A 26119-nucleotide genomic window follows, 5' to 3' on the forward strand; every position below is an offset into this window, starting at 1 on the left:
GACTTAAACATTAACTGATTAGGTTTTGGCGGTCAAAGGTCAAAGTTCAAGGTCATGGTGAACTCTCATTCTTGTGAATGTGATATATCAGGAACGCTCAAAAGGAATTTCACTACATTACAGCACAAATATTCGCTTGGATTCAAGGATGAAGGGATCAGATTTTGGTGGTCAAAGGTCAAAGATCACTGTGACCTTATAAAACACAATTTTGGCCATAACTCAAGAATGCATGTGCTAATTATGATAAAATTTAACACAAATGTCCAATAGGATGAAATGATAAAGTGATGACATTTTATATCCAAAAGGTCAAAGGTCATCTTCACTGTGCCATGATAATGTTCTATGAAAACAACCGTAACCCTAATCATATTTTGTAATACTTGGCTAGCTGGTTGCCATGGCCGCGGGCATTATATTTTCAGCTTGTCTGTCTCTCTCATTCTTGTGAATTCAATATTTCAGGAACACACAGAGGGAATTTCACTACATTTGGCACAAACATTCATTTGCACTCAAAGATGAACTGATCAGTATTAGGTGGTCAAAGGTTATTGTAACTTCATAAAACACGTTTGTGGCCATAGCTCAAGAATACTTATGATCAAATTGAACATAAATGCAGAGTATGATTGTATGATAATGATGAAATGATGACAATAATGATAGTATATTCAAAAGGTCAGTCACATTCTCATGAACACAATATATCAGGAACACCTAACACCTTCAAAGTTGGTATGAATGTCCACTTGGACCAACGGATGAACTCATTAAATCTTTGTGCTCAAAGGTCAAGGTCACTGTGACCTCACAAAAAATATTTTTGGCCATAATTTGGAATTGATTGGATTAGGACAGAATTTAACAAAAATGTCTAATAGGATAAAACATGACATGGAGCCTGAATACCTCACACTTGGTCAAGAAGGCCTGGTAGCACCTTTCTTTATCTGAGGACCCTGAAGTGCATCGGACATCCCAAACCGCTACCAATGCACAATAGAGAACATCCTTATGTATGGCTGTACAAGTCATGTACTCCAGTCGCACCACAACAGACAAGAAAGACCTGCAGTGACCTGAAATTTGACTTGAGTTTTTTGTTTCTCTTGAACTTACATACTGTTACTGAAGACATACAGCAGAACAAGAACAGCAAAGCTGAACAAAGGTAAGGTCAGGTAAAATAAATTTTATTTCTATATTCCTATATCACAAATTTTCCTCAGAGATATTTGAAGTCAGTTATATATTTTAGTTTGTGTATTCTGTTTGCAGTCAATTCTTGGTAAATTTTCATTGTCAGTCTGGAATCCAAAGGGACTGTTTGATGTGAGGAAATGTTTTAACTCAACAAATATTTAAAGACTGTCCAATTAAAACAAGTGTTTCACCTTGTTAACATGTTCATATGATATTTTTATATGATACTAGACATATGATGGGTGAAACACCATGACTGAGTGTTTCAACCTTGAACTGCAGTGAACCAATGACAGTCTCATAAAAACAGATTCAGACAGCTTACTTCCACGTCATAGAACCTAAGGAACCAATCCTGTCAACTTGTGGGGACGGGGGCTAAATACACCTTAAACCTTGTCAGTACAGAGAGCCAGAGTTAGCATTAGCACAACCGCAAACACTATGTCAGCCACTGCTAACAAACAAATAAAAGATGCTACCTATGCTAACCATTCTGATGTGTCTGCTAGTCTCTGATTCTGGTCTCAACAGACTCCTCATCTGAGTCTGCTCTAACACTGACAATCTTGATACGCACTGCTCCTTCAGCATGTATCCTTGTCAGTACAGAGAGCTAGAGTTAGCATTAGCACAGCCACTAACACTAAGTCAGCCACTGCCAGCTGCAAGCTAACAAACAACATAACCAATTACCTATGCTTACCGTTCTGATATGTCTTCTAGCCGCTGATTTCAGTGCACATTAAACTCCTCAAAAACTCTTGAGTCTGGGTCTGACTGAGGCTCAAACATGTGGCTGAGTCTCTTTGATGTGGGCGGGGCCAAGGCCTGATAGAGATTTTTTAAAATGAGAAAATCAGAGTAGATGAACTTATAGCACAATCCTTTTATTTATTTTTTTTACTTTTCATGTGGGAAAACCATCTTCAACAAAATATTTATCATAGCAGACTATTTTTACAGAGTTTAAAACATATCTGGAGGATGCTTAACTATTTATATTGTGATATACTGTACAAAGAGGAAGTCCAGAGGGGACTGGCAGACCAGTCAGGACAATGCCAGTCGTCCCTCAGCCATGCCACTCCAGCAGTATGGGACAATGATGTTAACCCGGCCTACATTAAAGCACAATTTATAGCCAGCCCAATGTAATCAGACTGATCCACGACACAACACAATGTGCAAATATGTGATGCACAAATTGACTGACTAATTTAGTTGCAAGGTGTACTGATTCAAGCAGTGATTCACTTATGATAACCAATATCAGGAAAAGGCTACAAGCTGGCAGGGTGTGCGGTGGGTGTTAAACAATGAATTTCTAAGTTAAATTAATTTAAAATCAACTCTTCTCAAGCCCATGGGAACACATACATCCCGAAATATCATGTATGTGATATACATAGAGTATCCTTACTCCTCAATGGTTTAAGCTAGAGACTTACTGTTTTTCCTGTTAAACTAGAGAATACTTTCCAACAAGCCTGTTAGTCTGTGCGAGTCATTTATGTCCATCGATAAACTAATGTATCAAGTTGGAAAAGATTTGGATAGCCTGACCTTTCGCCTGATGCATAACTGGTTTCAACATGTATATTGAAAATAGTGCATGGTGGACATAAATACAGTAGTATGTGAAATAAACCAAATACAAGGTTCATGCATACTTCAACACAAGGCTTTGTTTAAAATGAGGCCCCAGGTCTATAATTTATAGAGGCTGGATCTGGATAAAATTAGGTGATTGTTGCAAATAGGCTTAGTCTAAACTGGTTCCTGGTTTTAAAAAACAACAGAGTTACTATTGTATTAGGTGTTCTAGAAACTTGAGTTTTATTAAATATGCATGTACCAACTAGCTAGCTAGCTAGCTAGCTTATCATCTGACAGTACACTGTTGTTTAAGTGGCAGTTAGCTGTTATAATTTAGCGTAATTAGCCTTTGTCCGCAAACTGTGGTTGTGATGCTAACTTTGCTAATGTTTGCAGGAAGCTGGTATGAAAGTGGTACTGAGATGTCAATGCTACACCTTATTCACTCCATCAAAATTGAACGGCTGAGGAAAACTGATGAAACATATTTGAAATGGCTGTGTATATGTTGTGTTAGAGAAATTTAGTGTTATGCACTTGCATTGTGCAGCTCTGATTTACAACAGGAGCTTTAACAGTCATTTAGACCTAGATTTAGATTTAAAGTGTCTCATTATGCCTGATAAGAGAAGAGAATGGGTGGGGGGTGCGAATGACTTGGTTTTTTCCAACTGTGAAGCAAATGGATCTAGCCTGCTGATCTTCCTTCTGAGGTTTATATTGAGCAACCAGAAAATAGGTTTTCAAAATAATCAAACAGATCTTGATTCAAACTGATCTGCAGAACAAACAACGTATTAAGTCCATATCTGGTTAATTGGACCTGTTTTTATTGAAGAAATGCACCACTAATAATCTCTGCTAACTTTGTGACAAACATATTACATTTCCTATTGTCTTCTTCACAATAAAAGCATCATGCACATTTGCCGATGCAATACTTTTAATGTGAAGGAGCGCAAACAGGAAATGTTGGGTTTTCATCCACAGAAACTTGGAACAGCTCAACCAGGAACAGGAGGGAAATGCGCTGCTACCTGCAGCTTCAGGTAGAGGCTTCCACTTTGAACTCAGTTAGTAATCTTTATTAGTTAGATAAATAAATAAATAATAATCTTCCAGTCATACAGTCAAACACCTGTTAAATCCATGTCACCACAGGCATGCTTGTTTATTTATAAATAATATGCATGATAATTAACATGAATTAAGCATTTAGAATTGAATAAAAACCCATATTTATAAAATATTTTACTTTCGTATGTCTTTTATTTTAGTAAAACAGTTTCCGCAGTGCAATAAACTGGCTGCACTGACCTGAGCAGGTGAGGAGGTGAGGGAGGAACACACCTCTCCTGACTTTGGCGGTCCCCAGCGCTACCTCGCCCCCCCACCCTGTGATGTTAGGGGCCCCTCCCTCGGTCAGTGGCAGCAGGTGAGGGCGGAACACACCTCTCCTGACTTTGGCGGTCCCCAGCGCTACCTCGCCCCCCCCCTGTGACGTTAGGGGCCCCTCCCTCGGTCAGTGGCAGCAGGTGAGGGCGGAACACACCTCTCCTGACTTTGGCGGTCCCCAGCGCTACCTCGCCCCCCCACCCTGTGACGTTAGGGGCCCCTCCCTCGGTCAGTGGCAGCAGGTGATGGAGGAACACACCTCTCCTGACTTTGGCGGTCCCCAGCGCTACCTCGCCCCCCCCCCCCTGTGACGGACCTTATCGAGCCGCTGCGGGTGTGAGGGGGAAACAAGACGGCGACGGACGGCGACGAGAGGAGTCATGGCCGCGGAAGGAAAACTTGATGGAAACTGAGTGAGTACATCAAACTAAAGCTTTAATGAGCGTTAATGTTCGGAGGCTTGAGTTTTATCGTGTTTTATCGTGTTTTATCGTGTTTGCAGCCTCCTTCTCCGCCACTTTTTACTGATTTAATGCTGTTATTAGCATCGCACGGGTCGCGGATGCTAACGCTACCTAGCTTGTCACTGGCGGCTGTTGAACGATATTATTTTTAGCAAACTACGACTTTGAGCTGTCGTTTCACTGTGTTTTTTGCAACGGGCTGTCGTTTGTCTCGGTGTTTACTGTGTACCTGCCTCAGGTTCAGTTTGAAGGCAGGTAGCTAGTCTGATATTCAGGTGTGAGAGCATCTGAACCCGCTACGGTGCTCCTGACTGCGGCCTCCTCACATGTTCATGAACTTACAGCGAAGTTTAAGGTCTTGATTCAGCTACAGGCCCGGAGGCTTTACACAGCTAAATGAGTGAGAACATCTTAATAAAGAATGAGCTAATTAGTCTTCCCTTTGCCATTTGAAGGTCATGTAAGAGCTTCTGGAAAGTTTGAGTTTGTTAATTTTTTCTTTTCTCAGTTTAAGCATGGATTTGATTTCTTTTATCTCCATATGATGTAGAAATAATAAAGTTTTATTGGCTAACCTATAACTAAGTTAACTGTTAAGTAACTCCTAAAATTATAAATATTTTCATCAGATTTTTTTAATGTTGTATTTCCGGGTCCGATGTTACATCAAGTAGATGAACCTTTATGTTTAACCTCCTGCAGATGCAGTGAGCAGCTCACTGGGTTCAGGGCACGCCTGGATCACCTGAGGAAGCATCATAGTAAATCCTTATCCAGGCACATGGAATGCATAAAATCCCAAACACAGGTAATGTTGCTGGGGCCACTGTCGTTATTTGACAGCACAATTTTCAGTTATGATACAATATTCAAACTGCAATATTCTAATATGATTTTAGTGAAACACTGGAGATTATGTGAATAGCTGGAATATGGAATGCCCAAATCTTAGCTCTCTGGATAAAAGGAAATTGTAGATATTTTGATGGAAATAGATTTATGTTAAATTTTACCTTATGTACTGAATAAACTGTTTTATAGGATTATTTATTTCATTTGTCTGTTTAGGTAATTATTTAGATCATCAAATAAATCTGGAAAAGCATAGCCAAACCTTACTTGTGTTACTGTATTGCAAAACTACATAAACCATACATAGACTATGATTTGCTGCTTCTTATACATTAAGTTTTAATTTTTGATTAAGAAAAGATGTGTGAGGAGGCACAGGTTTGGTCTTTTAAAAGTGTCTAAAACACATTTTTCCTGCTGACCCTGAACACAGCAGTTGATCACTCTGCTTCTGTCCCAGTGCTTCTGCTGCTTTACTAAACTGGCAGCACGGTGATCTGAATCTACTGCTTGTAACACACTGACTATCCACGACTACCTCACAGAACCGCACATCACATAATCACAACTATCACTTTAAGATTTTAGCTAAGTCATCAATCCAACACACACAGAAAAACTACCAAACATTGGTCCCAACTGTACATTCACCACAGAGTTCTTTACACCACCTCATAGGCCCAGGCTGCTTTTAAAACAGTGGCAGTGTAGAAAATTGGTCCTGACGTCACAAATGTGCTTGTGTTTTTTACCACAGGAGTCAAGCCCAGATTGTGACAGCTGCGCAGGTACATGCATGCCTGCTAGCTCACTTTCCGATGTTGGTGATGACCCAGATGTACCACAGCTGAGAAGATTTGACACCATAATTGTAAGTTTGCACTCTGAAATCAGGACCCTTTACTCTTATAAGAGGAAACAAAGTTCACACTAATTTCAGATTAATCCTTCTGTAAATAAAATAGTCAGTAGAAGTAAGCTCTGTGGCTCTCTATTAAACTTGTAGCTCTTAACACAACTCTGACAGTGTTCAGTTACCCAGGTTTTAAAGGTGTCTCATAGGCAACTTAACATTTCCACATATAGTTAATGTTTCCTGCAGATAATTTAGCTATAAGCTTCTTGTATATGCCATTTTCAGATTACCAAAGCATACCTCGAACAGATCTCCAGGGTGTCTGATGGATCAGAAGCTTCTTTAAGCTGCACTGAAAGCTGTAGTTTTGAATATGTTCCATCAAAAGACTCAGTACATGAAAGCACTTCAGAGAAACCTGATGGTCTTATGAGCGAAGTTCCACTGGTGAAACACAAGACATCACAGAAGACTTGCAGGAGAGGGAGACGGTCCAGAACCTATCCAGATGAAGACAGCAAAAATAACTCCTGTCTGTGCTGTCCTATCTGTTAAAAGAAAGGTTTGGGAGCTGGCGAATGCTATGCACCAAGATGAAGTCACAAACATTATCAAACAGGAGAAAAGCATTTTGAGACTTGGAGAACATTTGTATGCTAAGCATGGACATGACAAGACCAAACATGAGTACATAAGACAGAAGATGCGAGAAATAGGACGATTAATTGAACTGTCACAGAAAGCTGGCAGACTGAAACAAATTGAGGATTTCTATGTACCTTCCAACTTCAACTTTGTGGTTGAAGCAGTTAAGGGTGTTGCTGGTTTTGATGAAGAAAAAAACCTCTACAAAACTCCATCCTTGGCTCTGAAGCTGGGCCATGCACTTAAGAAGATTGCAGATATTCTTGAAGGTGTAGCACAGATGGCCGAGTCTGATAATGAGGAATTTCTCAAGAACGTGAAGACAACCCGGAATCTTGATGAGAAAAAGTGGGATGTGTGTGTGTCATCACGTGCCCTACAGACTCTAAAAGAGGGGAAATGGAACACTCCTCAGCTCCTTCCTTTCACAGAAGATGTGAAAAAAATGCACATGCACCTTGACAAGTGCAGGGAGGAATACAAGGGCAAGCTGGAGAATCTTCCAAATAAGAAGAACTTGTCTAAGCTGGCCAACGTGACTCTCTGTGAGGTGATCTTGTTTAATCGCAGAAGAGAGGGTGAAGTTTCAAAGATGCCGCTCAGTGCATTTACCCTAAGAGACACTTCAGGAGTCCATTCAGATGTTGCACTAGGACTGTCTGAGTTAGAGCAAAAACATTTTCAGCGCATTGAAATAAGGGGGAAAAGAAACAGGAAAGTTCCCATCCTTCTTACACCAGACATGATGTCCTCAATGGAGACCTTGGTTGCACATCGGCGGACCTGTGGTGTGCCTGATGACAGTCCCTTTTTCTTCGCCAGACCTGAAGCAGAGACTCATTTGAGGGGATCAGATGCCATCAGACAGCTTGCAAGGCAATGTGGGGCCAAGCATCCTGAAACTCTCAACTCCTCAACCAAACTGAGAAAGCAGGTATCATCACTGTCCACAGTCCTCAACCTGAGAGATAATGAGATGGACACACTGGTAAATTTTCTTGGTCACAACATCCAGGTCCATAGACAGTACTACAGACTGCCTGAAGGAACATTGGAGTTAGCCAAAGTCAGCAAAGTGCTGCTTGCCCTCGAACAAGGACGGCTATCAGACTTCCAGGGAATGAGCCTGGACCAAATCCAAATTGATGCCAATGGTAAAGACAACTTACACTTAAGTAAGTTTGGTTTATTTAAGAGTAAATATCTGTTTACATCATATTAAGCTTTGTTATCCATGTCCAGAGGACGTCCCAGAAGCTATGGACAGGGACCTCTCAGAGACGGAAGGAGAGAGGGACTCATCTCTCTGCTCTCAGTCATCAGGTGGGGTACATGTCAGTTGTTTTTACCTTCCAACACCAATAGTGAGTGCACGTAAAGATCATCCATATGCCAGTTTCCTTGATTTTACAAATATTGACAAATTAGACAGATAATAACTGACTTATTATTTTAACTTTCATTCAGATAGTGAGGTGTGTTGCTGTAGCTGTCACTTTCATGTATTAATGTACTCATTCATTATAACAGGACCTTCAGGGTCTAACAAAGGACAACAACCTGTTGAGTCTGACATTGATGACCCTAAACCAGGTATTTCACACAATATATATTCACTCTGAGCTCTTTGTTAGTAACCTGTCTTTACAAAAATAATGGAATTAAAACACAATTTGCAGAATTTTCCTGCTCAGTGAAGAGCAGGAAAATTTGCCCCCTCTTTATTTTCGTAAAGAGGAAGAGAAATGAGATGAGACCTTCAATAACAGTCATGTTTTGGGTCCAAACACAGATTTACAGCAGTCCCTAAATTTAGTTTGTCTTTAACATATCACATCAGTGATAGATTAGGATCCTACATCCACTCTGTTCTTACAGAAGAGCCACTCTCTTATACCTTGTACTGCATAACCTTTAATAGGCCCTGGGCCGTTGGTTACAATGCACTCATCATTTCTTATTCTAACAGAATCCTCAAGATCTAAGAAAAGACGGCAGCCTGATGAGTCTGACAGTGATGACCCTAAAACAGGTATTTCACACCTTTCATGCAATATTTAACCACCTATGGAATATGTTGGCCCACACATTAGTTTAATTTCATTTCATGAAATGGTTTCAGTTGTATAAATGTCAATTGTTTGCTTTAATTTTATGAACATCTATTTGCATGACTGTCATTCTCAATGACAATACACCACCAGTCTTCATACTGGAACAAAAACATATATAAATAATTGTCACAAAGCAGCTAATAAGTACTAATCTTTGAATCAGTTTAACTGTGGACACATTAGTACAGAAATTAATATGTTATATGAAAGTCACTGCTTCTTTCTGTGGATTATTGATTATTGGATATGATTGGATTCATCAAGGAGCACCAGTGTTGAAGAAACTAGGGTGGAGCCCTGCTTTACTCTGATCTGTTTTTAGTGGTAATATTTGTCTTACTATAGATGCCTTTCATTCAGACAGTGAGGGTGTCTTGTCAATTAGCTACCATTTTATATCTTTCATTATTTTAACAGGATCCTCAAGAGCTAAGATAAGACAGCATTCTGTTGAGACTGACATCAATGACCCCAAAACAGGTATATCTGATCACTGGAGACACATATCAAAGCAGATGTGAACTGACTTACTCAGAGCTGACCACTTGTGATCATATCAGTGAAGATGCATATTAATACCAGGTCTGAGCAGGGCCAGAGAGAGAGCGGTGGTGCTGGCAACTGGAGCAGAGAGTTAACTAGTTAGTTAGAAGTTAGCAGTTTAGTATATGCAGACAGCCAATCCAAGATGCAAGGACTGCTACAGAGACACTTTCAAAGCAACCTGAGATTTTGACAGCAGCATGAGTAAAAAGGCCATGGTGGCCATAGGGCGTACATTTTTGGGGGGGGGCATAATGCCCAGAGGGAGGGGGCCACTGTGAAATTTGTACTCTGCCTCTTACTGAGACTCTAAAAAAATCCTGATCTGACCTGCAGTTGCTATAGACGTCTCTTTTTTCTGCAGCCTACCATATATGGTTATTTCCAGCTCAGCCTTTTTTTAAGCAAACTCAAGTTGATGTGTTATTTCCATACATATAAATGCTTTCACTTGAAGATCATTGTTCTGCCAGGTTATGAATGGACTGCACAGCGCCTGAGGTTTTGATCCTTACAAATTTCATATGTGTAGCTACAGGGAAATAAATACATCTTGGTCGGGTAAAGTTAAGACTGATAAGTTTATTTGACCACTTAGCTGCACTCCACTTGCTCACTGACAAAAAGCCTCCACCATACCTAGTCACTGGTTTTAGTGAAACAAGGTTTATGAATAAAAACAAATGGTTCAGCAAGAACCTGCTGACCTCAACTGATCTGCTGGGCTCTCAGTATATAAACTCAGGTGGGACAAGGCCTCAATAGGACAGTAATCAGGAAAATCACTAAATGGGTAAATTACAAATCATATTAAATACATCCAATGCTAACCTTAGGAGTTCAGCTGAGAAAAAGCAGAACCTAATAATAACATAATCTCTGTTTATTTTTAAAATAAGTATCTCTGTCTCAAATTACACGTGAACAATAAAGGGTAAAGCTGATTACTGAAGAATGAATTAACTGGTAATCAAATTGTTAGTATCCAACTCTGATTTTCTTTTTTTCCCTGTCTTTCCATTCACAGACACCTCAAAGAAGAGAGGCTGGTCCACGCTAGAAGTCCGTGCTGTGGAAAAGACACTGAGCACTTTCATAGATTGTGGTAAAGTACCTGGAAAAGTGGACTGTGATGGCTGTATTGAGGCTTCACCAGAGGCTCTTAAAAACAGAACTTGGAAAGCAGTAAAGGTCTGTGTTAAAAATCGCATCACTGCCATACGTCGTGGAAGTGCAAAGAGAAACTACTGAAAAAGTTGCAATTGTTCTTACATGTGTTGATACACATTAGTCTTTGCACTTGTTCCAATTGTGCATGTTTTGTTGATACATGCATTGATCTTACAGGCCAAGTATACAGTTACGGTCTTTACAATAATATGCATTCTTACACATGTATTGAATACTTGTATTTCCGTACGGGTTACATTCAGTTGAGCTGGTCATATAACCAGCTGTCTAAGTGTACATAACGTCATGTATTCTGAGAGCAGGAGCTCTTATTGTATAATGACTGGATATGTCTCGGTCATCATGATAGTTACACATGGGTTACATGTGAGATGTTAATAAAACAGTTGACGAATAATAACAGTGAGATGCGATGCTGTTCTTTCTGGTTCTGTCAGTGTTGCAGACCTGCCAGCCTCTATGCATTTTGACATTTAAGTACACTGGTACGACTTGTCACTCTAAAGACTGCAAAAACTAGTGCTGCCCTGCGAGTTTGTCCAGTTCTACAGTATGAAGGCTATGCCAACATGTGTCTACATGAATGACAGACCTTTGACTTTTAGTTCTCCCAATTCATGGCTGACTTTTGTGTTGTACCCTACTGGCATGACTTTGTTGTTGTGTTGTGTTTAAGTAAAAGAGCATCAATGAATACAGAAAAGCAGCAGCAGCAAGAGAAAAGGTCCAAAATTCCATTTGGGCATCATGCTCAACTTCTTTTATGTTGAAATATGTGAGTCTGCAGGAGAAGCATCAAGACTAATGTTCTTAAAGAGGCCAAATATATTATCCATTATATTAACTGTATATATATCACTGTTCAATCCTATATTTGCTTAATAACTAGATTTTAGAATCAGAATCTGATGTTTTTCAGTGCACAATGTATCCCTGGTACTCTAGATTATTGTATTTATTCCTTATACAATGTAATATTAATATATATATTTCATTAACACCACTCAGCAGTGCTGTTTACCATATGCCAATAGACATAGCATCACAGACCCCAGGAGGGGGTGGTGAGTCAGGACTGGTCCCCATCTGGAGAAAAATTCAGGTTTAAAATTTATGTAAGAGTGTTTGATGTTTCAAGTCATTTTCATCTAAACAAAAAATTATAATGAATTTAGCAGTTAAAATCATGTCTCTAGACCATTCAGAAAGGGTGGATCCCACCAGTACCCTCTCAGTCATTGGTCCCTACGGGGAAATAAAAACGGGTATGTGTGTGTGTGTGTGTGTGTGTGTGTGTGTGTTTACAGCACTAGCTGAAGAGATCATGTGAATTATTAATGCTCTCCGTCTGTGGTCACAGGGTCAGCGAGGTTTACTCCAACACTTCAGAAAAGCCAGAAAAGCGGATAAGAAACTTGTGAGTGTGTGTGTGTCAGAGAGAGTATGTGCATTTTCTTAAAATGTCCTATGTCCTATGTCTTTTGTCTTTTTTATGTTGGAATGCATCACTTTGAGGGTCACAACCAATTTACTTGCTAAATTTAATCAGTTTTTTATGTGTGAATACTTGTGTGCATATCCCTGTAGATACATACAGTATATGTGCATTACTGCCTGTGTTGTGAGACATGTCCTCTTGACTGGGTCTCCTCAGGGCTTCTGCGTAGACCTTTTTAAAGAAACACAGATAAGCCATTAGCCTGGATCTCAGGCCCTGCTGCTGTAGTCCACTGCTGTGGCTAATGGCCTCAGATATGACACTGTTACTGGAAACTGTCTGACGGAGCCTCAGTGTGTGTGTGTGTGTGTGTGTGTGTGTGTGTGTGTGCGTGCGTGCGTGCGTGTGCGTGTGTTTTAGTGCTATACAAATGGCACTTGAGACAGTAAGAGAGCTCCTCTAGCTTCACCACAGTTGCATGGTCACTGACCTCCAACAAGTCATGCAAATCCTCTAGTAAACACAGTGTGACTACTAGTACTTTATTTCCTTCAGTTAGATATTCAGTGGTTAACTGGGAGAAGTGGGAGGAATCCTGGTGTTAAAATGCAACTAAATGCAATATGATGGTGAAGAGCTGTAACAGTCTGAACACTTTTCAAAATCACAGCAACAGCCATAAAGGCCTTCTGTTGCTCCTTGCACTAACTCAGTCACATGCAGACAAAGTGGAGGTAGAGCATTCACAAGTAACATCTACTCTGGCTCAATCTTAGCCAACTACATGAGGAGAAAACATTCGCAACTTAAACTGCCCTCAAAAGCTCAGTTCACTTGTGTTGTTGACATATGATCAAAATGAAACAGCGTCTCTGATGAAAAGCACCTGAAAGTGGAGGTAAGTGCTGCACAGCTCCACAAGATTCAGATCTGCAGTTTAGATTCAGCCCTGCCAATAAGAAAAGTAACCTGCAGCAGTTTGACCAGCTTTCAGTTTACGACTGTAGTTTTTTACCTCCAGATGAATTATCTGTGTGTATGTTTGTTTACACTTACCATACACTTAAAAATCTGCTGGTCACAAATTGAGGCAGGTCTGATTTTGTCAAAATCAGACAAAATGTTATTCACTAACTTTTAAATATTAAATGATATTCATGTTTTCTGGATTTTTCATGGCGTGAGTTGAATTTTCTCTGGTAAATAAAACACTTGTAGCAGCCATTTTTGTCGAAGCAGCACACGTAACTGAAGTCAGTGAAATAATCTACTCAGATGCTCATTATACATTAGTTGACCTGATTTCAGATGGAAATATTATTTGGGTAGCCGAAAAAATCATTGATATGTTCATTCGAGATGAATAACAATCCTATGCTCTCATAATGAGCATCACCTGAATAAAAAATAATGATGTCCAGAGAAGGCATGTCAGCAGTCCCTGTGATGACCAGTGTTAATCGCTAACAATTTAGCTTTCAGCTAGCTGCTGTCCATTATATTTTAGGAATGCTGAAAATACCAAGACATGTCTAAGTAAAGCAGAAGTGAATATTTAAATTCTTTCAAAGAGAGAAAAAGATAAAGATGCTAATGTGTGTCATAGCTGATGCTAGGCGTAACATTTACCCGGACAGCAATCCATTTTGAAGCGTTTTATCTTCTGACCCCTTCCAGCTGAATACCAGTAGATTTAGCTTTGACAACTCCGTATGAATTTGCATGAATCAGTCCAGCATCTGTTTTAACATGCTCTGTTTTTTTAATGAGTGTGGGCTGGGAATTCAGAAATAGAAACAGCTCAGTGAATTTAGCCGCCTCTGTCTGTGTCTCTCTCTCTCTGTAAGCTAGGTGCCTCTGTTGTGGCAATCAAAGCAAAACAAGTCAAGTACACATGAGGGTTATGCAGTCTTTTTTGTTATGTAATTGTTTTCTTTATTTTTTTTTTTTTTACTGTACCTCAAAATGGAATACACAAAATGCTAGCATGGCATATGAAAACTCATTTAGATTCAATTTATGTATATTTCTGGAGTTAGTTCTTTACTGAGTTAAGCCGAACACAGATACAGTATGGTTTCACTTAAATATTCTGATTTCTTGGCCTGATGATCAGTGTGAGTTGTCGTTTTGTTTCATTTCACTCATCTGTTTGAATGGCTGAACAAATGGGGCATGTGGGTGCCGATTCAGAGGTCAGGAACCGTGTTACTGCTGTCTTACATTTGAAATTAAAGCCATTACAGCTAGCACATTATGGACTTAAGCTGGAGAAAACAATCCTGCTGTCATGTTGATTATGTCCCTAAGTTTTCGTGGCAGTGCAAGTCGATCAGTCAACCACATCGGTCTAGACTAAAATATCTCAACAACTACTGGATAGTTGTCATGAAATCATGTACAGACACTGATGATCACCATAAAATCCTCAATTCACATTTGCCATTTTGAGTGAAATCTCTTAACCATTCGCTGGATTGCCACGGAATTGGGTTGAAATTAATGAATTTATGATTAATGGTGCACAAAGGATTTTGTGCAGTACAGGGTTAGGGTTATCCCTTACTCATGAGATTCCCATCAGCCGTACTTGTATCAGTTTGCATCATCGGCAAACAAAGTAACTCTCTATGTTTTGAAAGTCTTACATATATAATTCATGTGCAAATTTCACAATAATGGGCCTAACACTAAGCCTTGAGGAATCCTACAAGAATTAATAAAATTATCTAAATTAAGTAATTCACAAATTACTTAAAAAAAATTGAATTAATTGTATTTACCTGAACATAGCTTACCCAGCTGGCACTAGTCGTCAGCTGACTCTGACAACTCTAGCATCTGATGGACATTCAATTTTAGACAGAAATGAAAATCAGGTTGACGTCAATACCCAGCGTTGACCATTGTGGCATTTAGCAGATGGTTTGCGTGGACTTCGGATTGGGGTTAGTATGTGTGTTTAGTACTAATTGTCAGATGTTAGCATCCTAACACCATTAATATGGTAACCGTGTGAAATATTACCTGCTAATCATCAGCATGTAACATTGTCACTGTGATCATAGCATGTTGACATTAGCATTTAGCTCAAAGCACCACTGTGCATAAGTGTAGCCTCACAAAAATTGTTAGCATGGCTGGAGATTGTCTTGTTTTCTCAATGAGTCTGGTGTCACCTCTTATAGTTACTTAGTTTAAAACATTTGTAGACAAATCCTGTACCAATGCACAAATTTGCACATACCTCCATGAGTGGGTGCCAGTGTGCAATGGGTTTCCGTGGATACGTCAGCATTTCATTCCAGTGGTCCCGTCCCAGACTCTCGGCCTCATTGCCCACCCTGCAGACTCCGATCACTTCATTATGTCCAACCCTGTAGGACAGCCAAGAACAACACAAGGAGATGCCAAAAAGTTGCATCAGTTAATGTTACAGATGAAATTAATATATTAATGTAACTTACTAACCGATCATAGTCCATGACGGCTATGAGCAAGCTGATCTGGTCGATGTTCTCAGGAGGAACATCAAACACAATGGCTTCATTGTACACCGGGTTCAAAGTGTTGCGCTTGGTTGACGTCTTCCTCTTCTTCAGCCTCCGGCCTTCACACATCAGGGACACTTTCACATATGGATCTGGGGACAGGTAACGTGGCTTTCAACGACTTCAAAATGTATTCACACAAAGAGCCATTCAAAAAACACTGACTAACTGTTTAACAATAATAAGGCACTTAAACACCTTCTGTGCACATTTGACTACCCGATCTCAGAGCAGAAACTCTACGTTGTCAGTCAGCACTCACCCGAGGCTCCAGTGATGTCCATGGCTTTGAGATTTCTGGCTTTGATCATAGTGATGGTAAGCCTCCCAGCCGTGGGGAGATAGCACAATGAGAACATCAGCTCTCCCAGGTCCACGTTGTCCTGCAAATCAAGATATTGCATTTTCTTATTAGTACTATTTATTGTTCTTTCATTTTAATAACAAACTTTAACTCAGAGTTAAATCCTCATTTGAATGAACCCCTCTCTTGCAAGAGTGGGGAGACACATCTGAGGTCTGAGAAATCCTCATTCTAGGCACCATATGAAAAAGATCAATTTCACCAGGGTAAATATTTAATAAATAACGATACAGTCATTAGTAGCAAATTACGCGCTGAAATCTGTGTTGTACATACAGACAGGTGACAAATTAAAGGAAAAACCAATAGTGTCTTAGTATCTCCCATAAGTTGAGATCTGGTGACTGTGAAGGCCATAGCATACAATATGATTCACGTCATTTCAGTGACCCCTTGTGTTTCTGTGTGGAGGTAACTGCATTTGCTATGTTAATCCACTCATTTATGAAGTTTTTCCCTTTTATTTGTCACCTGTCTGTATATGTTGTCTCAGCTTTTCCCACCAAATTGAGAAGGTTTAGGGCCTTTTGGAGTTTTTATGGTGTAACATCATAAGATTAGAAGGCTGAGTGATTAAAAAATTGAAAACTAGATCATGAAATGCATGACTCTGGTACATGACCATGGCCAGAGAGAAAACAAAAGAATACAAGCCAAAACAATGGTGCAGTACTGTGGCCGGCCACAACAGAACATTGGTCCCTGGTTTTAATCCATTTTGGTGAGCAAGTAGTTTTCCTCCCTGTAGTTTGTTGGCACATTGCTACACATCTCGGTGCACGATCCCCAGTGGGTGTAGATCAGATGAATAGTCTGAAACTGATGGCAGTAAAGTGTATTCCGTGGATCTGCTCTCATGCGCAGACTTGCACGTGTTGCAAAAAAAATGACTATAGTGCTACTAGTAGACAAACTAGGGTACACAGGGTACCTTTTAAGTAGCATTGAACTCAAGAACTTTATTGCAAGCTACAACATATATTGCTTGTATTTGCTGAAGAAAATTCAGAAAATTGTTTACAAAAATCTCAGCTGATGCCAAATCCACACAAAAAGATATGTATGGATGGAACATATGTAGTTTGTTAAATGACTGATACAAGTCTTTGCACCTCAGGTGAGGATCAAACCTACGACTCCTTCGGTTAATAAAAATCATGGAAATCTGTCTAATCACATCTGCAATGTGCAGCAATGGTGTGACTCACGATGAATCATGAATCGGCATATTTCATATTTCATAATAAAGGAATGTCATGCCCTGAGCATTTAAATGATATGTAACCTGGTTTTGGATGTTAGTTTCATCTCAGTGTTTTTTGGAACCTGTTGAATCTGCCATCACATTTAACTACGTCTGTTTTCCCATGAAAATACCCCTGCTTTCACAGTGTGTCTACATTCATGCACATGCCAAGCTCTTTTTCCAATTAACACATCTAAAAATAACATATGAAGGTGAAAATAACATGTGAGAGTGACTGCTATGTTTATAAGACACAAGCACATTAGGTTCCTTACAGGGAAAACTCTGATTTCAAGTTCTGTCTTTAACACACTGGGCTGACATTTAGCTCCCTGTTACAAATCTTAATCAGTTAATTTGTACTTAACTTTGGTTTTATGTTTCACCGGACACAAAGCAGGTTAACACAGCCATCTGTTGTGTCTTAATGCCTTCTGTCCAATCAGGGATTAATACACAGGATGTTAATGATTTTGTACTTTGTCTTTGCCTATTAGCTATAAAGCCTAGTTAAAGGTCAGAGGCAGTGGTTATACTGGAAAATCATTATTTCATTCAAACATCAATAACCGCCCTGCCTCATGCTGATTAAGATTAATTGGAGTCAGGTTATGAAGGCAACACACACACACACACACACACATACACACATACACATACACATTAAAACGCTGCTGCTCTGGGTCTTCTGCTCAAAATCACTGAAAATCAAATTGAACAAAATGAGATGATTCATCATGGAAGACAGCATCTACACACCCGCAAGCATGTAAACACACCTACCCTCACGCATATGCACACATGCACACACGCAAAGAGTGTTGTCTGGGATCCATGACATTCTGTGCGATGAGTCACCTCTTGACACTGCATCATCACCGCTGCTCTGAGCCCCGGGTGTTAATGATGTACAGCTTGTGATGTCTCCGTGGTGTAACGCACGCAAAGACACGCACATGCTGACACACACAAACAGGCAGGCATATACACAGACTGTAGCCCTCCAGCTCTCTGCAGATAATGTGATAACCTTCTCCCATGATACACACACACACACACACACACACACACACACACACACACACACACACAGAGTCATGAAGCACTCTTAAGTTTTCAGAGTATAGAGTGCTGGTCACTACTCTTATGAGCACTCAAATCAAGCCTGCGGTCAGGATTATGGTCACTTGTTCTCAGTCAATGAAATTAGACTGGTGCTCTAAAGCGCTCCAATAAAGCAGGGAGAGAGTGTGGACAGTCCATCTTCTCCAATTATAAAACTAGCACCTTCTCTCCCTCAGGATCAGCCAGGCTTTCTCTACAAGCCTTTCTACTGCTGTGTCTTTAACAATCACTGGCTCCGTCTAAATCCATCTCTCCTCTTTTTTCTCCCTCTGTCTTTTTTTTTTTTTTTTCCTGCAGAGGGCTTCTTAAAAGTGTTATATTTAGCATGTGTCACTATGAAATGAACTGCTTTATTAAACATTCATCATTCATTAGACCATTGAAGACAGTGACTGCTGTTTTCCAATAAATCTTGATGATTCCACTCTTGTGTGACAGAAAAGGAAACTTGTGTTGTTTAATGTAAACGCAGTGATTCACAAGTTTTGGAGCACCCAAATTATTATACTTATTTGTACAAATGTATGCACTGGTAAGGTGGCGTTTGTGGTCAAAATGAAACTGCAAACAGTTGTAATGTTTTGGTAAAGTTTTTTTTTCTATGTTAATAATGCAGTTTGATTTACAGTAGAACTGAAATGTGTTGACTCAGTTCAAGGACAAAAAACACGCATGACAATTTGTTCAGCTCACTTAAACATCGGAGATCCTGTTATAACACAGCCAATCAACAGTATAATATATCAGCCTGGATGAACATGGTGGAAGTAAATAAATCACTGCCTAGGCTGAACTTCAGCTGTATAGATGAATATACCCTGGCAGAATCAGGTTAGGCTGAAGGATCCTTCATAACTCTCAGTAAAGAATAGTGAGACAGTGCAGATACTGCCTGGGTAGAGCTGATTTACTGAAGTACAGAGGAGATTGAATAGGTTGCAGCCTTGAAAAAAAATGTTTCAAGACTGCAAATTTAGAAGTCTGTCTCATATGTCTCCTGCATGGGCCAGTAATTTAGGTGTGTTTTACCAAAGAAAAAGAGTCTGATGTATCCTACATTTAGCATCTCAATGAATAAACATTTTGTCAGTGGTCATAGATCTTTACTAAAACGACATAACATGTTAAAAAGTGTTTTCAGATTTAGCAGGTTTAGCATAGATGTAGCTAAAGAGCTTACAAACGGGCGACTTGCTAGTGCTCGCTGACATTAACTACCAGTAACTTCAGTACTATAAACATTGTAACGTGATTTCCAGATTCGATTACAGCAAAGTTCAGTTCACACAGATTAAATTTAACTAATTTGTTAATAGCTCACAATTTTAAAATAAATTCATGGCTCCAAAAAATGAACTAGTTCAACTTTATTTCTTCAGTTTTTTGTTTTTTTGTTTTTTTTAAATGAGCCGCTCTGAGTTCTTGTTTTTCAGTATAACCTCCTGTTACCCATATATGTTTGATTGAAAATAGTTTTGGGTTGCAGTTTATGTTGGTTGGTCCACATTTCTTTGTGTTTTTATGAATGGACAAACCTTGGTTACCTTTTTCTTGAAACTATAAAAAGAGCCAGGTTACCTGTTTGCCCAAGGCCTCCAGTCTTTGTACTAAGCTACCTGCCTCAGCTCCAGCGTCTTGGTAGCACAGACATGAGAGTAGTATCATCTTCTTCTATCTCTTGACAAGAATTTAAACCAATTGTCAAATGTTTTTTTTTTTTAAAAAGAAGAAATGTACAGTTGGGTCCCAAAGTCTGACACCACTTTTGGTCCCCACTGTGCATGTTTACCCCTGTAATATATTCAGGATCCTTCAGTGACTCAATTGACCATAAGCATCTAGAGAATCAAATTTCGCACTTGTCAATAAGGGCAAATGGGAGTGCTTGTTATATGGTTCCATTTATCAATGCTGGGAAATGGGAACCTCCTTTACTGAATTAACCACACACACACATAAACACTCGCACTGTGTATGCACATGCTGACCCCATTTATCAAGGTCCTAATTACAGGCCAACCAGACTGCAGTCAATAGTATTGACTGGCCCTGCAGGAGCTGCAGGTTACAGTGTCTTTAACGTCGTCATTGTCTTTGTCTTCAAAAGATCTTCACCTGAGGAGAAAGAAGGCAGGGACGCACATGTACCAACGTGATAGATTTCCAAAAGCAAATTGAATCTTGTGACTTATAAACAAGCTTCTCCTGCTGCTTAATTGGTACAAAGGCCTTGTGACCCTGGAGGGGGAAATTCATTTTTGTGTCTTGGTGAAATATGAGATTCAAGACCCTTTGTTGACGTAGTTACTACTCCTGGGGCTAGTTGTTTAACTACTATAGCTGTTCAGAACTAACCACTAACAACGGCTTAGACATAGCACTTGGTCATTGGGAGGAGGGGTCATCATCATCGAGAGTAGAAGTTGTTCAGTGCATCAGGAAGGAAGGCTGTGTTTTTTGGGCATGTTTGGGCTTTGCCGCTCTGATGGTCCAGAACCGGAAGGGTCTTGCTGTCCTTAGAGCTGCCTTGTTACCTGTTCTTCAGGTGGTGTCTCAGATCCTCAGCAGCACACCCACCTTTGCAGTCATCCACAGCCTCCAATACAGAGCATGTAGTTATGGTTTTGGAGACAGTGATGTTATTGATGCGCTTGCTGATGTAGCTGATCACTGATGCCGTGAATTGCCCCAAGTTGGTGGAGTCACCTTCAGTTGAATATGTGCCAGCCACTGAGCTCAAACAGTCCTGAAGGAGAGATGGCTCCTGCTGACAGTGTTGGACGAGCGGTCTGTGTGCTGGGATCAGCATCACAGAGATGTTTGCGTAAACAAGATCTAGAATGTTTTCGATATGCTGATGGAATTCAGGGAGCATTGACTTGAAATTTGCATGCTTGAAATCTCCAGTGACAAAAAGCAGTCCACGAGGGTTAGTGTTCTGCATTTTGCAAATATCCCTGAGCAGTTCACAGAGCACCAGTCAGTGTTGACTTATACATACAGCCTCACTGCACACAGCTGTGTTCCCTGTCAGCGTGAGTTGGATGTTGTTTGTTCTTAGCCTAGCATGGACCCCAGCCCTCTTGACGTGCTTCCTCTTCCTTGCACACACCTTATCTAGAGGCTTGAACCCGACAGACAGCTGCATGTTAATTCCCCTTCTTTATCGTGTCCCCTTGACAACACAGTACCGCATATCGAAGGTTCCTACCCATTTATTTCACCTAATACAACACTTTCTCTTTACTTTGTCAGTTATTGTCACTTGGCATTTGGCTCTGATGACTTTACATTATTTCATTCAATAAAGAGTCATTGAAGACAGACTGATAAGCTTGTTATCTGCTGTAAGTTAGCAACCTCCTTAGCTTGGTCACTTACTGGACAATAATGCAAAAGTTTACATTTGCCATTTCAAATGGTTCTATTGTTTACATCTTTTATGCGTCTTTGACTGTGGGACAACACACATGCTAAAGGAATATGAAAAGGCTGTGGGGATCCAGAGAGCTAAGATCATATTCATACAGAATGATCATTTTATATGTATTTTTTTAATGTCACAGAAGACATTATGGTACTGAGGAGCGAAGGACACACACAGGGCAGAGACAAGCCAGATTGATTCTGAGCCAGCAGAGGTATGGTTTCCAGAGAAGGAAATTCATTTTTGTTTCAGTAATTAATGGTGTGTGGATTAACAGTGAGACACTATAGCATCAACATGAATCCACGCTGTAGAGGACTCTTGCTATGGCAATCTTGAATTTAATTAAAACTCACAAAAGGGATGAGCCAGTTTTAAAACTACAAACACTAATCAACTTCCCTAATTACATAAAAAGTAACAGGTTCAAGCCCCCAGATTATACTGGGACTGTGTGAGTGCTCCCATGGCTGACCCTATAATATAGACCTTGCAGGATGAACCTCATTTATTTTTCTGTAAGCTCAGAAATATGTGTATGTTATAGTCCAGTGCATATGGCCAGGGATGGTTAGAAGCCTGTTCTGTGCCTGCAGCCATGATTAATGCACACGGACTGGAGACTGGACCAGCGCACGGTCCCTCCCCATAATCCCAAGGGAGGTAACCTAGTTCTGCTGGGGCCAATGAGGGAGAGAGAGAAAGTAGAAATTTCACATCTCTATATTTCTTTAGACCTCCCTCACTGATGCAAAACACTGGGACATAAACACAGACACTCACACACAAATGCACAGACAAATCAAGGGAAAGAAACACAAACGGCAAATGTTCACTTTTGTATGGGCACATATGGTAAATGCCTTAGTCAAACATTGTAAACAATGATATCACTGTATAACTCAATTATCTATAGATTTTTATCATATCTTTTAATGCATTTGCACATGTAAAGACTAGTCTGATTTTATTTAGAGTTTTGCAACAGAAACCAACCACATAAACAACTACAAAATGCACTTAGTAGAGCCAATGTCAAACAACATATTCCAGGGGAGGAGTGGGAATAAAATTAATTCCTGGGCTTTTGGCCCACCAAAGCCCATCTGGAGACACATCACATCTGGGCTGTGTCAAACTTTACAAGAATCATATAATAAACACAGGATGAATTCATTAGGATGACAATATATGAAATAGAAACACCTGCACCTTCAGCTGTAGTTCTTTTTCTAACTTTCCCATGTGTGTTAGTTGTTATACAGAGTGTGAGACTGGACAGGATGAATTTATGCTGAAACAACAGCAGAAAACAAAGTTATACGACATTATCCTGCTAAATAAATTCAGACTAGATTCCTGTTGTCTTCTGTCTACAGCTTATTCTGTAAAACTGGACTCCTGGTGGTCCTGAACTCACTCTGCTGCTCTGCTCCTATCTGTTGCCTCGCATACCTGAACTGAACGTACTTTGCTTAGGGGGAGACAGACATGAGGGAGACGACGGCCACACAGAACCACTGCTCTGCTGGGCTGATTACCACACACAGCTCTATAAATCTCTCTCCCTCTTTCTGTCTCTCACGCTTGCAGCCCAACAACCAGCACAGCCCAACAGGAATCTTCCTGCGCGTCCCAATTAGACACTCCATGCCAGACATACACCAGACTTCATAGAAAGATCCAGATTTGCCCCAAAATTCAGTGCAGATCAGTTCAATTCTTTGTTCATAATCCTGCTGACAAATAAACAGACACAGATGAAACCATAACCTACTTGGTAAGAAAACAAAGGTTGCTTATGAGTCCCAAGTCTGAGTCGAGTTATCAAATTATCAAACACTTTAAGGAAATAACTTTATCACATTATATTATATATTCACTGTAAATGTAAATGTATGATATGAAAATGTTGGTGAAGGGGACAGGTGGGGAGGGATGAGGACTGGCATCCAGAGCCCCTCCTGGAGTTAGGGTCTTTGGTTAAGGATTCTGGTTTTGCTCTAGACTTGTGTCTCAACTCACTATGAACATTTTCTGTAATAAAACAGAATCACAATCTTTCTTTTAATTATTTTTTGGGCATTTTACACCTTTATTAGATAGGAGATTGTAGAGTGACAGGAAACAAGGGGAGGCCAGTCAGGAGTTGAAACGGCGACTCGACTGCTCAGCGCACATACACGTGTGTTGTGCACCCCAACCATTCAGCTATCAGCTCATCTTTCCCTAACTCACAAAGCACTGCCTAAACATAACCATATAACAGTTAAATAATGCTGTGGTCACTACACGTCTTGTTCACTAAGTTCAGCATCAACACATTTGTGACTTGCAGAATTTATAAATGACCAACATTTCCTCAATATGCTCATAGAAATCGTAATCTGGTCATAATTAAGTTTCTTGAAAAACATATTTACTTTTGCAAATTTGCAAATTAGGAGACAGGGTTGGTACAAATTCTCAATCAGCTACAATTACGAAAAAAAAAAAATCGGCAAAGGAAAATACCTATTCACATCATTCAGAAACATTCCTAACCAAAGGCTATAATATTTATTAAAATAAATTATCTTGTCCTGTAAGATATGTCATTCATTCAAGTTACAAAAGTGAATTTGTGATAACTATATTTTCTTGCTTTGGGAGAAAAAGTTTTTCAGAGTTGCTTAAGATAAACCCATTATATCCCAAGCTAGAAAAGGCCTGTTGTTTGTTGTAGTCAGTGTTGGGTAAATGGATGATTAATAAGGGATTATATTTAGAAAGTGGACCCCTCTGTCTTGGACGCAGGAGACAGGACAGCTATAGTTCACAAGTTGGATGCCACAGAGGAGGTTCTAACCCATTTATCCTGACCTTATTTAGCTGGGTTACTGTTAGAGCCTGAAAGGTGATAAAACAATATTTGTGAACCAACAAGATTAGTGTGTGTTTGTGTGTATATGTGCGTGTTAATAGGTGGAAGAGGCATCCCGCTGGGTCTTGGCACTACCGTAGTTAGCAGTGCAATAACAGGCCAGAACTGGGTTTGTGCTGACCCAGCTAAAGATCAGTTTCTGGTTTTGAACTTAATTACATGATGAGGAGCAGCTGTGTCGTTCAAAGCGTCTCAAAATATGAGGCTGAGCGGTGGCTTCACTCCAGACACCAGGGGTAGGTTCCTGAAACACTCTGAGACGCTGAATGTCTGGTCCTTTTGTGCAATTTTTCTGTTTCCTAGCAGAGACAACTGACAAAGCCTCCTACATACTGTATATATAGTTTAATAGTTCAACTACTACAACTTAAGTTTTATACTGAGTATGTAAAGCCTATATACACTATTGATAATCTACAGTAGATGTTAATATCAATAGAAAGTGATAAAAATGATGCATCTGTGAGAAACTATGAGACTTCGCCATCAGCAACTAAACACCCACAAAATTCATTGGGAATATTGTGTATTTTGTCATCTAATGAAATTACAAAAGTTCCCCACATTTTCAAAGGCACTCACACAGAGTCAGCAAAATGAGAAGAGCAGAGAATTCTTCTGTTATTCTGATTGGGGGTGTTCACACATTATTCTTAGATTGGTTATCCCTACTGCTATCCTGTAATCACAACAGATGAACAACCTAAATGAGGTACTTTTGCTGTTTTACTTATTTGAAATTTGTTAACAAGTCAAACCAGCTAAAAAAAATTTAAAAAATGTGTAGGTCCTTTAACATTTGTTGAATTGATTGCAATAGTGTTAACATTAGGTTTTATTTTGCAGCCTAGCTACCAGTGATGGTGCCTTTGCAGCCATTTTATCTGTTGACATTCTCTAGTTCTTTTAACCAAAAAGGAGCTTATACAGTAAGGACATCCCTTATTGTATTCTATTACTGTATACTCCGACTTGGAATTACTAGTTGGAAGCTATTTTCCCATGTTTTTTTATTTTTCTGACTCGGCTGCTCATGATTCTGGACATGAATGAGTCTACAGTTGTGCTGGCAGCTCTGTGAAGCTATTCATTAGCACTGCAGTGCTTGAGCTAAATGCTAACAATAGCATTTGAACATGTTCGCAGCTGACAAATGCCAATGTTCATCAGGTATTTT

At 39.8% G+C, this 26119-nt stretch overlaps 2 protein-coding genes across 3 annotated transcripts in view; one reads left to right on the forward strand and one right to left on the reverse strand.

Moving 5' to 3' along the window:
- The window catches only part of syt9b (synaptotagmin IXb), a 49387-nt gene that overhangs the window by 3844 nt on the left and 19424 nt on the right, over positions 1 to 26119 (reverse strand). The window contains exons 5-7 of the mRNA XM_071506328.1: positions 16120 to 16240; positions 15778 to 15949; positions 15554 to 15683 (exon numbers count right to left, since the gene is read on the reverse strand). Of these exons, the coding sequence (XP_071362429.1) occupies positions 15554 to 15683; positions 15778 to 15949; positions 16120 to 16240 (423 nt within the window). The remainder of the gene's footprint in view (positions 1 to 15553; positions 15684 to 15777; positions 15950 to 16119; positions 16241 to 26119) is intronic.
- LOC139637526 (uncharacterized) lies at positions 4498 to 11268 on the forward strand. Of its 2 annotated transcripts, none has more exons than XM_071506308.1 (10): positions 4498 to 4616; positions 5370 to 5475; positions 6277 to 6390; positions 6661 to 7954; positions 8036 to 8174; positions 8263 to 8343; positions 8551 to 8613; positions 8990 to 9052; positions 9552 to 9614; positions 10705 to 11268. In XM_071506308.1, the coding sequence occupies exons 4-10, from the start codon at positions 6884 to 6886 to the stop codon at positions 10926 to 10928; spliced, it is 1704 nt and encodes a 567-aa protein (XP_071362409.1). In that variant the 5' UTR covers positions 4498 to 4616; positions 5370 to 5475; positions 6277 to 6390; positions 6661 to 6883; the 3' UTR covers positions 10929 to 11268. The 2 variants fall into 2 exon arrangements, with proteins under 2 accessions (XP_071362409.1, XP_071362417.1); XM_071506316.1 differs by having other exon boundaries at positions 8263 to 8348; positions 10705 to 10841.

Source organism: Trachinotus anak, unplaced genomic scaffold, assembly GCF_046630095.1.
Source record: "Trachinotus anak isolate AG129_WGS33_773 ecotype Australia unplaced genomic scaffold, CSIRO_AGI_Tana_v1 ptg000002l, whole genome shotgun sequence".
Classification (NCBI taxonomy): Eukaryota; Metazoa; Chordata; class Actinopteri; order Carangiformes; family Carangidae; genus Trachinotus; species Trachinotus anak.

What these genes read in the sequence shown, in the direction of transcription:
- LOC139637526 (XM_071506308.1), top strand. Translation starts at nt 6,884, where the DNA reads ATGAAGACAGCAAAAATAACTCCTGTCTGTGCTGTCCTATCTGTTAAA. An exon ending in CAACCAAACTGAGAAAGCAG is followed by an intron (nt 7,955 to 8,035) that starts GTATCATCACTG and finishes CACAACATCCAG; the next exon opens with GTCCATAGACAGTACTACAG. An exon ending in AATCCAAATTGATGCCAATG is followed by an intron (nt 8,175 to 8,262) that starts GTAAAGACAACT and finishes ATCCATGTCCAG; the next exon opens with AGGACGTCCCAGAAGCTATG.